The sequence below is a fragment of the Trachemys scripta genome, chromosome 12 (genome assembly GCF_013100865.1).
Source record: "Trachemys scripta elegans isolate TJP31775 chromosome 12, CAS_Tse_1.0, whole genome shotgun sequence".
Taxonomy (NCBI): domain Eukaryota; kingdom Metazoa; phylum Chordata; order Testudines; family Emydidae; genus Trachemys; species Trachemys scripta.
Genome location: NC_048309.1, coordinates 22,753,393 through 22,765,611, shown reverse-complemented (window position 1 = coordinate 22,765,611; position 12,219 = coordinate 22,753,393). Strand labels below are relative to the sequence as shown.

The following is a 12,219-nucleotide window of genomic DNA, read 5'->3' as shown; positions in this document are numbered from 1 at the left end:
GTGACCAGTAATTTGTGGCCCTTGTGTTTTGAGGGCCCAAACTAAGAGCAGCCTGATTTGCAGGAGTCGTGAAGCATCCTGCCTCTGAAAACCAGGCCCCTCTAAGGTCACTTAAGTAACCCCTCCCCCCTCCCAAAATTGAGGCACCATACTCGTTAGCCACTTTTGAAAATCTTCACTTACAATTTCAGATTGTTATTTAGGCTCTTTAAAAGAGGATCAGGAGAGTGGAAGAAATGAAAGTAATGATCCCTCAAATCTGTGCATCTGCACATCATAGCTTTAATCTAAAAAACAATCAAAAACAACAGACATTCTCATATAGACAACATTTTAAAAAGTCAGCAGCGTAAATACAGGAACAACATCAGGACTAAGAAGAATTAAACAGAATATGGCTCAGCTGTTTCTCAAGGATCTTAATCCTCTCAAAAGAATTTAACTGGGATGGAAAAAGGAAAAGAAATCTATACTTAAGTGCTCTTATAAGAAATTTTATGATTCCAAGACCGGGAAGAGCAACAGCTAAATATCAGCCTGAGAAAACAGTACAGAGGATCAATTCAGATGGCAATGGAAACAATTCAATTAGTGAAATAAATAATACTGAGATTGTCTCCAGGGTGGATAAGGATGGGCAAAAGATGACTTTCTGAAGTATACTTGAAGGACAGCCCTGTCTGTGCCACATGAATGTTTAAAATACATTATATTGCCTGCTGGGGGTACAGTTAGACGGATAGATTTGCTGCACATTCCACATTCTACCATTGTGTATAGTGGGCTCCTTCATTCTTTAGGGGTTTCAGCACCACTGTAAGGATAGTGACACTTCTGAGGTACTCAGAGCTGCATTTCAGTTCTGATCTTAAGGAAGCCAGTACACAGATGTTTATGCTACCAGACAGGCTGTAACTATTCTGGGCTCTCCCCAAACCCAGGGCATGCACACTCCAGAGTCATGGAAGGTTGCAGCCAGTATAAAAGAGCCCGATTCAGTGCTCACAGTAGCCTGATGGAGTTTGTAGTCAAAGATTATCTCCGCACATCATTTAGATTACCTTTACCCTGGCAAGGACTATAAGAAGCTGTGTGGAGCTGTGGCCAGGTCAGACTAAGCTTCACATTAATGTTGATTTTGCAGGTTTTAACATATGATCTACCACACCCAAACCAAGTCCAGTTTGGCCCCTATATCAGGACAGAAGTTCTTTGAAATACAATAAAAACATTCCTCAAATACTGTTCCAGAATCTCTCCTCTGCCACCTTTTACCCTGGAGGTTTCACAAAGATGATCAAGCAGCAAAACTAGACGCTGGTCTTCCTTTCAGTACTGGAGCACGTCACATCTTGGGTGTATCTATTATGATTTCTACTGTGCATTACCAACAGGACATGTGCAGGGACGGGGAAGCAGCTCCTCCTTGGCATATCTCTTCTATCAGCTGGTCCCTCTGAGAAGAGCTGATTCCAAATCCATGTCTTTCCAGAAACAATTACTTTTTCTTGTGCGCAGCTTTAACTGTAGATGTGTTATTTGAAGAATGCAAGCCTCTCCTTATATCAGGTCACTCATTATATCACTCCACAAACAAAACCAAAAGAATTCTAACACTTTTCAGAGAAACCATGAGACTTGAGGAGTGGGGGGATGGGGGAAAACGAGTCTAGTTCTCCCACCACTGTACATGTGACACTCACTGAAAAGTCCATGAAACTTAACACACAAGACAAGGAGACTAGACCGTTGATAGTGCTAGTTGATTTGACCATCTCTCTCCTCCAAAATGAGGACGTGGTCAAAATAAAGAACAATGCAAACCCAAAAGGATTAAGACACATTCTACCAGGTTCTTCCTCCAGGACAGGTCTCTACCCCACTTTCTCTGCACCTCTGCTTGCAGGTGCTTTACTAAAAGTATTCACACCCTCTGGATTCTGTGACCTAATGTTGACTTCCGTTGGTTACCAACTCTCACGTGCTCTCTTTTTTCAGCCTGCTGTAACTGAACTAGTAAAAAACATTCCAAACTAACACTGCTTATTTCCCTCCAAAGTAACAACCTTCCTCCATTCTGGGACGCCACATTCATTAAGAAAAGTTCTAGCTTTCTGCTCCCACCCAGAATCTTGAAACAAAAGTCTATTTTCACTCATGTTTTCCCTAGAGCATCCGTGGAAAGGACGGATTTTGCCTTATAATCCATTCAGCATGGGGGTTGATGTGGTACAAGTCTAAGAGGTATGTATCTGGATCCAGACAATGTTCACCTGTTGGATAAAAACACAAATTTTCAAAAGAAGTATTTTGCACCCTCAGTCCCATAGCTATTACTTTTTCCTGTGTGTAACACTATTCAAATTACTTTAAATATATATGTATAGCTATTTAGAGCAAACAAGTTCCATAAGTCAGTAATAGCTACCCTTGTTTTTAGAAGTGGACTCATCACGGCTCAAGTTTTAAGAAGTGGTTTTCATTTGTAAACAAGCAACTTTACCCATGCACCTTAGGGGAGTGGGACAGCTCAGTGGTTTGAGCATTGGCCTGCTAAACCCAGGGTTGTGAGTTCAACCCTTGAGGGGGCCACTTAGGGATCTGAGGCAAAAATCAGTACTTCGTCCTGCTAGTGAAGGCAGGAGACTGGACTCAATGACCTTTCAAGGTCCCTTCCAGTTCTATAAGATGGGTATATCACTTCAGGACCATTAATGCTCCCAGATATGAGATAGACAATTCCACCTCTGTGCTGGTGATGAGTTTTGCATGTATAAAGTTCTATCACTTGTTTGTGCTTTGCTGGAATCTGATCTGAGGCCTAGTCTGCATTAGAAAGTTTTACTGGTATAACAATTTGGTTATGGGTGTGATTTCTTTTACTGAAATAATTATACTGGTAAAAGTCCTAGTGTGAACAGTTATACTAGTATAAAAGTGACTTTTACCAGTATAATTATTCCCTTTCCCATACAGGAATAAGTGATATCAAAATTACTGCACCCCCAACTAGAGGGGTTGTAGCACTAACGTACTGCTTTAAATACACCATTATAAACTCTGAGTTTAGAGAGGGCCTGAGTGTGCAGGCAGTGGTGTTGGAGAAGTTTAAGCACAGAGATGGGTTACAACCTGATCTTCCCTTTAAAAACATTTTTTTAAAATAACGAAGTTTCCTTACCTGTGTTATTAATGCTACCTTAGCTTATAATGATGACAGAATTTGTATTATTTAATCTAGCTTTCACAATCTATGCTGCTTATTTCATCTTTTTCATTTCAGCTTGGTCAATTAAAAGCCACATTTGTAATTTTCACGTGTTTCCAGTCAATTTCACTTTCTGGTTCTCATGCACTAGAGAGTCTTTGGGTTTATCACATTCCAATGCAACGTTTCAGAAATCAACATCTATTCTTTTTTAAAATCAACCAGAGATCAGATTACCTTTTACTTTCCTTACACAGTTCTGCTGCATATAGAAATGGCAGACCAGAATAGAAGCATTACGAGTAATGCAGCAATTTACCGACTGTATTAACTACGGAAGTATGGCCCTGACTCAGCAAGGTAATAAGCATGTGTCTAATGCTAAGCATGTGAGTACCTTTCATTGAAGTCAACATCATGAGATTAAAAAAAGGCATGTGGTTAAACACATCACCCGCTAATACTTACATGTGACAATAATTTGTCCTGCCAACTGTTCTGTGTATTTTTAATAAAGAACTGGCAGCTAAAAAAAAAAATTAAGTTCATTCTAGATCATGAATAATTTCCCCCAGTGTTCTGTGTGTTTAAGTTCTGGGGTAAGTTGACAGTGTCCCTTAGAATAAATGACACTTAGTGGGCCATCCTCCAGCATATGAACTAGTAAAGATTCCTGAACAGATACACTCTTGTGGCCAACTTCAGTCACTACAGAGAACCAGCCTACCACCCCCATTCTTAGCTTTGGCCTTTTATCACAATAAAGGCATAATAACACAGTATTAACAGCCAAGAACTTTAGTGCTGGTAAAGACCTTCATACAGATCACTCGCAGCCTTTGGATCTGGTCGAAGGGATTTAGTTACTTCTATCAAGCAGGCAGAGTCCCTTGTCTTCTGTTGATACTATAATGGAGAAGCATAAAAGACAGACCTCTTCTGGTAGATAGAGTTATTCTCCTGACAATCCTATAGCTCATTATAGATGGACATTACAGAAACTCCATCTTTGTGCTTAGTCCATGTTGCCTCACCTCTATGTCCTTTGTACTCATTAGCAGAGACCATCTTTAAAGATTCCTAATACCATAACAAGCCTTATCAGTCCTCACAAGACAAGCAGGAACCCAACTAGAACCTTGAATTTGTTGAGCCAGCTGCTATCAGGGAAAGACAACCCAAACAGGTTGTTACTAGTTCATTAGTGAGCAAGCCTTCCAGCAGCATTAGCCTTCTCCTTTAATATGTAATAGATGATGATACTGTACATCATATTATGGCACAGGTTCATTTTTACTAATGCTGCAGACTCAGTCTTTAAACAGGATGAGGTGTACAATGGAGACTGACTCACAAGAATAAAGTTGGGTTTGGTTAGAAAACCTGTATATGAATTAGAGGATGGCAGAGGATGGAATGGCATTGCTCTGGATGTCTGTGTTAAAACCACAAGCAAGTTCTGCAGGTCATTCAGAATTAGTGCCAGAAAAGCCTTTGTATCACCATGAAAAGAAGTAGACACATACCTAGCTCTGCTGCATTTCAGAGAAGTAACTATTTTAGGGTCACATTTTAAAGAGATCGCTACTGTAGGCACCTGCGCCAAGTGGACCAATTTTAAGAAGAGCTCAGCACCCACAAGCTCCCATTGTTCCAAATGGCCTTGTTCTCAAGGGGAGCTGACCACAACTTCGGGATGTCTGGGCTTTAACACTGTTTATTGGGCCCATTTTTTAAATAACTCCCCTCTCTATCAAGCTGGATTGCCTGGATAACCACTTCAAGGATTCTTTGAACCGCTTAAGTGGCAGAGGGTTTCGTATGGGTCCTGTGTACTTGGGTGAATTTCACCCATGGGGAGTACAGTTTGCTCCACCTTTATCAGAACCCTCTCCCGCAGCCAGACTTTCTTTCTTAATTCCCCACTAATGCCCCAGCACCAAGAAGAGTTTTGTGGCTATTCAGCATCCAATCTCACATACTTATATTGCCGCCTACTTCGTAGAGGAGCAGGTTCAGCGACTCGACAGCACCATTACTGCAGGAGACAAAGAAGAAACACAACATTGTAATTGCGCTTTGTACAAGTCAGGCTGGAACAATCGCATCAACTCAGCAGTTCATGTTTCTAAGGCCAGCAGGGGTAAGAGAAGCTACAGGGCATAGGGCAGTAAACTCCCCTTGTGCTCTAGGAGTGCAACTCTTGAAAAGATCACCCAAGAATAAAGACTGAAGCAAGGGACATTCTTCACTGCTACGAGACCCACAAAGGGCTGGCAAAGGACTAGCTTCTCAGACAGAAGATAAAAGGCACAAAATCAATGTCTATCGGCAGCGTTCACCTTGGACGGACAGCCTATCTGAACAGCACTCGTCTGTGTAAGGAAGACTGCAGCAGCCTTTGGCAGGGAAGGCAGCTGGTCATTGGGATATTAGTGCTAATGCTTTCCAGTCTGATGTGACAGCTTTGATTGCTTTCTCCCCTGCTCTCCTAAGCCTGGACATACCATGCCCAGGGATGTGGTGCAAGAGATGCATCAATGTGTGCTTCCTGAAAACACTGCCAGATACAAGCAACTGTCTGGATTAGCACAAAGGGTGATATTTTGGCTGCTAAGTAAAGCTGACACCACCTCTCCTGGTTTACTTGCAAATTTCAAAATGGAAGCCAATAAGGGTTTCCCTCCCCACCCCCCCAGAAGGGCATCCACTCCTCCTCCCCAAGAGGATCTTGCACATATTGTTACAGTTCACCTGCTCTCTAGCACCCAGGGGGCAGCAGACCAGTAACTGCTCCACATCCCCAAAAGCCCATACGATGACGCAGTCACAATTTAAAGGGAGATTAGGGTTTCCTCTTCCCCCTCCGAAACACACTTCAAAAGATTTAAACAGCAAACCAGAATGAGTCACTGAATGTAGTCACTATATAACCTTTCTCCCCTTGCCAGCCTCCCACCCCTGCAAGAGAAAACATATGGAAACTGGACTACTCTGTCTGCTTATAATGAAGAAAGAGGCTTTTACCGTTTGATGAGGCTGACTTTGTTGACAATACTCCAGCCGTTCTGACTGAGGTGTTTCTGAAACTGCCTCAGGACATCAGCAGCTTTGGTTCCATTGTTCAGATGAACCTCCAGTGAATCCTTCAATAACAGAGATGTCTGGACTTTCACTGTCTTGGAAGGCTAAAAATAGAGGGGGGAGGAAATGGTTTTAAAAGAAAGACATTGGCAATTTAGAACAAGAGAGATGCCAGTTTTCTAAATGGAGGTGGGAAATCATGTACAAGTACAAATCCAATGGCCCATTGATGGGATTTATACCAGGTTGAGATGTGAAAATACAGAACTGTCTAAAAGCGGTGAAGATTAAAGAGATCGACTTTTGTTTTAATATTGTAGCCAAGGATGGAATTGTTGGTCTTGGATATAATTTAGAATAGAATTAAGTGTGGGTGCCCTCTGGTGGTCATGAGTGGTCTGGGCATTCAAGTTGGTATAGAAACTTTGACGTAGCTAGAACAGTCAGTTCCAATGAAATGGAAAAGCTTAGTGAAATTGGGTTGATTTTGCCTGAATTTCATTTTAGAAGAAAAACTGAAAAGGAGGGGGTTCTGAAAGCACTGAAATGCCCCACTGCAGCATTTTCCAAACAAAACGTTTTGATTTTTAAAAAATTTCAGTTTTGGTTCCAATCAGAACAAAGCCAAAATTTCAGTCTCAAAATCCTTCATAAAACTGAACTTCCGTTCTCTGCACAGTCCTTTGAAAGTTTTATAATGGATGTCCCAACACACACAGTTCTTCCTGCTTAAATTATACCTGTTTGTTCCCTACTGGATGGATAGTTGCCAACTCTATTAAGCAGCAGCTTTTCAACAGTGATAACATGCATTGCATAATGCGGGATTTGAGAGTGACCTGTCCCTTTTGTTTAATTGATTTGTGGTTTCTAATTGTTTAATAGTAAAAGCCAAAATTTGCAAGTACACCACAGTCTGTACATCACTTCCTAACTTCGACATTTTTTTTTTTAAAAGGAAAAAAAGAGAGGCTCCCATTTAGTAATTGTTTTAAACAGAATTTGGATAGGGTCTGTCAGCACCCATGGGAAAGAAAGTGGTACGGAAACAAGTGCAATGAATCACTATTATTATTTGCATTATCTCACTGCCTATGAGCCCTAGTCATGGAACTATTGCTTGCTAATATCCAGCACCACTGCATGCACCTTTACTCATTAACGCTGGTGTCATGCAACCCTACTGATCAGAACAAGTGTTTGGAAGCACAAAAGCAGGGCAGGAGAGACAGACAGGTACCTGAAGGCTGCTGCCCTCATCTCTAGGTTTCTAGGATTTCTAGCTGGCACTTGTAATAAAAGCCAGTGTGTATCAGTAAGATAAGCCAGTATGTCCATTGTGAGCATACAGGGCCAAATCCTCAGTTGTGTCAAGTTTACACTTGGTGCAGCTAAGACGACAAGATTCAATCGACAACATTTCAAATTTCCCTCTTCACACACAAGCCTGAGAGCACATGGCATCTAGGCCACAGCATTTGCGCAGTTTAGTAAAGGAAATGGGGGTGTTTTGCAGCAAGCCAGTGAGACGAATTTTCGAGGAGTTTGTTGTAATGTTTCTTTTCTGTTTCTCTTTAATTTTGGTTTAAAGAGAATTTAATTCCCTGGCATACACTCATCATTTATGAGGGGACCTTTAACGGGAAATCCTCATTCAACCCCATCCTCAGAGGGTTCAGCTTACTTACTTCTGCCTGGTTCTTCTCCACTTTGTCCTTGTCTGTGTGAATCTTCCGTAGCAAGTTTTTGATCCGTTTGTCGTAGAACTGGTACCTCCGGCTGCTGCTCTCATTCAGTTTTCTCACTTGAGCTACCAGGAAAGAGGAGATCTAAGGGAAATAAAAACAAACCAATAAATAGAACCAATGGAGAGGGGTGCGTGGATGGATACATTGAAGGACTAGACAGGCATTCTATAAAGATACTCGGAAAGCACTAGGCTCCAACAAACGTTGACAGTTACACTGGCGCACGCGTAAATTTTCCCTACATTGAAAGGCTGATGGGGTTAAGGAGAACATGGTGAATGGGGGGGGGGCACATCCCCACCCACTTTCAACCCTGAGGAAGAAGAATGCCTCCTGGGGCATCTGCAGAAAGTTACTCCTGCAATGTCCATTGCCCTTTAGGGGACTTTTGGTGGCTTTGTTTCTTTTTAGAAGGGAGGATTTGTGGCTTTACGCATATCACATCCACAGGCCAGGTCACCTGCAGAGAAATCAGTGAGTCTTTCAAAGATTTCTATTGTAAATAGGAAAAAGCCCCTAAAAAACAACATTCCATAGACATAATATTTTGCTTATGTGCCTTCAGAACAGCAAAGACAACAAGAGAGTTTAGCCAAACAACTTTTGTCTACAGAGTTCTGTTTCGTTTAAGATCTCCAGGATTATCTCATTCTTCTGAGTTATAGCCCAGTCTGGTTAATGCACGGGTTGCTATCACCCAACAGCCACGTGACTTACAGTCCAAAGCAAGTCTTGGTAATGGATCATCATCCGCACAACGTCAGCTGCCCCCTCTGCCAGCTGCTTCTCCTTCCCTTCTGGGATCTTATTCGCCAGTCCTTTATGCATGAAGAGATTTGGAGCGATGACTGTGGAAACATTCCAGAGATTCATTTTGTTCTTTTTCTCCCTAGCAACCACTTTACTGAGAAATTCCAGCAGAGCCTGAAAGAGGGAGAAAGACATGTGGTTTCAAGACATCTGTGCACAGTACGATTCAGCAAACCTGATTGGGCAAGTGCTGGGTTGCTTAGTTGGTTAATGTCAATAGCTTTTCATTTCTGGAGACCTTAATGCAAATCACAAGTGTAAGTGGGCTTGGTGGTCAGGTCCTTGCACTAAGAAGGTCATCAATTAGTTGTACCAAGCTGTGGTGGCGGCTTTTGGGGCATCAAATTCATAAGTCAGGAAAGACAACAAGATTTGAACAAGGCATATAAGGTCTTCTTCCCTGACCCGTGGCAGGTTGCATCCTTTGGAATTCACTCTGAAAGTCAGATTCCAAAGACCCCTCAAAATTCAAAGCTTCACTCAGACGAAACAGACAAGCGTCTCCTGTTTCTACCCAAAACCATAAGCCATCCAAGCTGCCTCAGAACACTAGAACAATTGAGCCGGAGTTTTAAAGTTACAATAGTTCTGCAGGACTATGCAGATATAGCACTTTGATCATCTGGAGGCGGCACTATCAAGCGACTTGGGAGATACTTGTGGGAATTAAGGACATGGCTTCTGCAGTACTCCTACCACCTGGGTACCCAAACTGCTAGAGAACAGAAGTAAAAGCCAAATGTCCTGCACTGCCACAAAACTGCCCCGAAACAACATTCTCTTGTTCAAAATTAGCTGCATAGGTGAGAAAGGGATTTTAATGCAGTCTGATCTGTAGGGGGTAGAAAGTTAAAACTTCTGCAGCACTTTTTTCCACATTTTAAACAGAGATTATATAAGAATCACAAAGATCAGCTCCATCTTGGTATCCAAGAGCTAAGGAGACGTTGGTCAATGGATATTCTAATAGGAAGAGCCAGATTTTCAAACATGGGCATAAGATGTACCCTGAAAAGGCATGACTCCTGCTGCTCCTGCATTTGCATGCATAAACTTGGCAATCCCACTGAACTCACACAGGAGTTTGTTTGGCCCCAGGCATCCACACCTAGACAAGTTAATGGAGTTGATGCAAGATCAAAAGAATAAGTCCAGATTGCTTATACCTCTCTCTCTCTACATGAGGTATTAAGACATAGGTTCTCTGGAAGGATTCACATTTTCTCACACAACTAACTGACACAGTAGAAGGTGGTTATTACCTTTAGGGTGTTTCTATTGGGCTCTGGCAGAATCAGGATAAGCAGGTTGAGAGCTTGCAATCTCTGCTTCAGGTCCGGGATATCTACAGTAGGGAGACTGTACTGTGTCCCATCAAACAGCAACAACATACATGCAAAATAATCTGAGTCTAGTTAAACATCTAAATCCACCTGGCTCCCACATGGAATCAGAGCTCTGAACGTGCTGGTGCCCTATTGTGAAACACATACCACTAATATGGGAAAAACAAAGCACCTAAGTGATTTAGGGCTTGTCTACAAGGTACTGCAGTCTGGACTATGAGGGTGTGAACTGTAGAACGCTCTAACTGCCCTGTATTTAGTTTGCTTTAGGTGGTCTATAAAGGGCAGTTAAAGCACACTACAGTTCACACCCCCAAATCCAAACTGCAGCACCATGTAGACTAGCCCTTAAAAGCCTGAATCCCTACTGACGATCGATGAAACTTCAGAGTTTAAGACTAACAGATGTATTGGAGCATAAGCTTTGGTGGGTGAATGCCCACTTTGTTGGATGCATGTCACCCACGAAAGCTTATGCTCCAATACATGTTAGTCTTAAAGGTGCCACAGGACTCTCTGTTGCTTTTTACAGATCCAGACTAACACGGCTACCCCTCTGATAGTCACTTTTGAAAAATGGCAATTAGTTTCCGAAGTCTGAGGGTAAATTTTTCCAATGAACCTCAGTACATTATTTCGATTCTAGGATAGGCACTACAGAAACGTGAGAGTGTTTTACAAAATTAATTGAGCTCACAGCATCCCTGTGAATAGACAGATTATAACCATTTCAGACATGGGTCAACAGAAGCACCGAGGTTGTGATTTGCTTTAATTAAAATAGCAACTCTGTGGCAAAGCCACTCACAGCACCCAAGAAACCAGATTCCTAGAATGTGCTCCAACTGCTACTCCATATTTTCTCCAGAGGCAGAGAGAGATAAGTAGAGAAAAATATGGAATGAGTAAGTTTTGCGCAACAGCATTAATAAAAATTAACTAATTTAATAATGCATTTATGTTCCACTACAGCAGCTGAAACACTTGAAAAATACACTACACTAGATGGATTGAAAAGTGAACTGGTGCCACATTCATCTCTGTTTATGGAAGCAACACGTTTTGAGACAAAAGCCATGTTCTAGCTGAAAACCAGAAGGGAAAAAGGGGCAGGGGGGGGGGAAGTGTGTGTGTATGTGGTCTTGTCCAGAGGTGTGCAATCCATGTGTTACGGCAGGCTAGGGAAGAAGCATTGTGGTCCAATGCGGGGAGGGGGGGGAGCAAAAGGACTGGGATTCAGGAGAGCTGGTTTCTATTCCTGGTTCTGCCACTGACCTACTGTCTGACCTGGAGCAAGTCACTTCCTCCCTCTGTGCCTCTATTTTCCCTCCCATCCTTTATCGGTCTTATCTTAGATGATAATTTTTACCATGTGTTTGTACCGTGACTAGTACAACAGGGCCCTGAGCTGAATTGTGGCCCCTAGGTGCTACTGTTACACCAGTAATAAATAATGCTATTGGGATACTTGAGTGCCATGTAAACGACTTTCGTACACTATTGGAAATAAGAGAGAATCTAGTGTTTTCAGCACACTGGGTGTGGTGTCTGTATTTGACTGATCCTAGTTCATATCTGTCTAGAACACAAAAGCTTATGTGACACATATCAAATAGGAGATCACAAGACCAACAGAGCTTTGAAAAAAACCAAGGCTGCTAAGGCCAGACTGCTTGGAAAAGGACTCACTCTGCACAGCAGCGAAAGCCGGCAGATACTCGGCTGTCAACAGAGGGGTGGGCAGCTCTCGAATGAACCTCTTCAGTAAGCCAGACACATCATTCTGGCGGACTTCATCCCAGCGGAACAGACCGGTATAGAAGTCACTTTCCAGCTTTTCCTCCAGGCTCTGCATCGGGAGGAAATACCCCATCACTTTCACTAACAAACAGAATGGGAATCCAACAGGGGGGATCTTGCACAGGGCAACAATGCAGACACTGCAGAGTACTTCACAACGTAGACTTACTAGCAGGCTCCCCAGCAGTGAATTTTCCATATTGTGTTGGCAAGGTGAGTGGGG

The 12,219-nt window shown here is 42.4% G+C and overlaps 1 protein-coding gene across 6 annotated transcripts in view; it reads right to left on the bottom strand.

The window, feature by feature from the left end:
* Window positions 1-258: 258 nt before the first annotated feature.
* Window positions 259-12,219, bottom strand: part of ARHGAP40 (Rho GTPase activating protein 40) — a 42,242-nt gene continuing 30,281 nt past the window's right edge. For all 6 annotated transcript variants that reach the window (XM_034787502.1, XM_034787506.1, XM_034787505.1 and 3 more), the window contains exons 9-15: window positions 11,886-12,045; window positions 10,113-10,195; window positions 8,758-8,964; window positions 7,981-8,121; window positions 6,236-6,396; window positions 5,191-5,246; window positions 259-2,273 (exon numbers count right to left, since the gene is read on the bottom strand). In XM_034787502.1, the coding sequence (XP_034643393.1) occupies window positions 2,167-2,273; window positions 5,191-5,246; window positions 6,236-6,396; window positions 7,981-8,121; window positions 8,758-8,964; window positions 10,113-10,195; window positions 11,886-12,045 (915 nt within the window). In that variant the 3' untranslated portion in view covers window positions 259-2,166. The remainder of the gene's footprint in view (window positions 2,274-5,190; window positions 5,247-6,235; window positions 6,397-7,980; window positions 8,122-8,757; window positions 8,965-10,112; window positions 10,196-11,885; window positions 12,046-12,219) is intronic.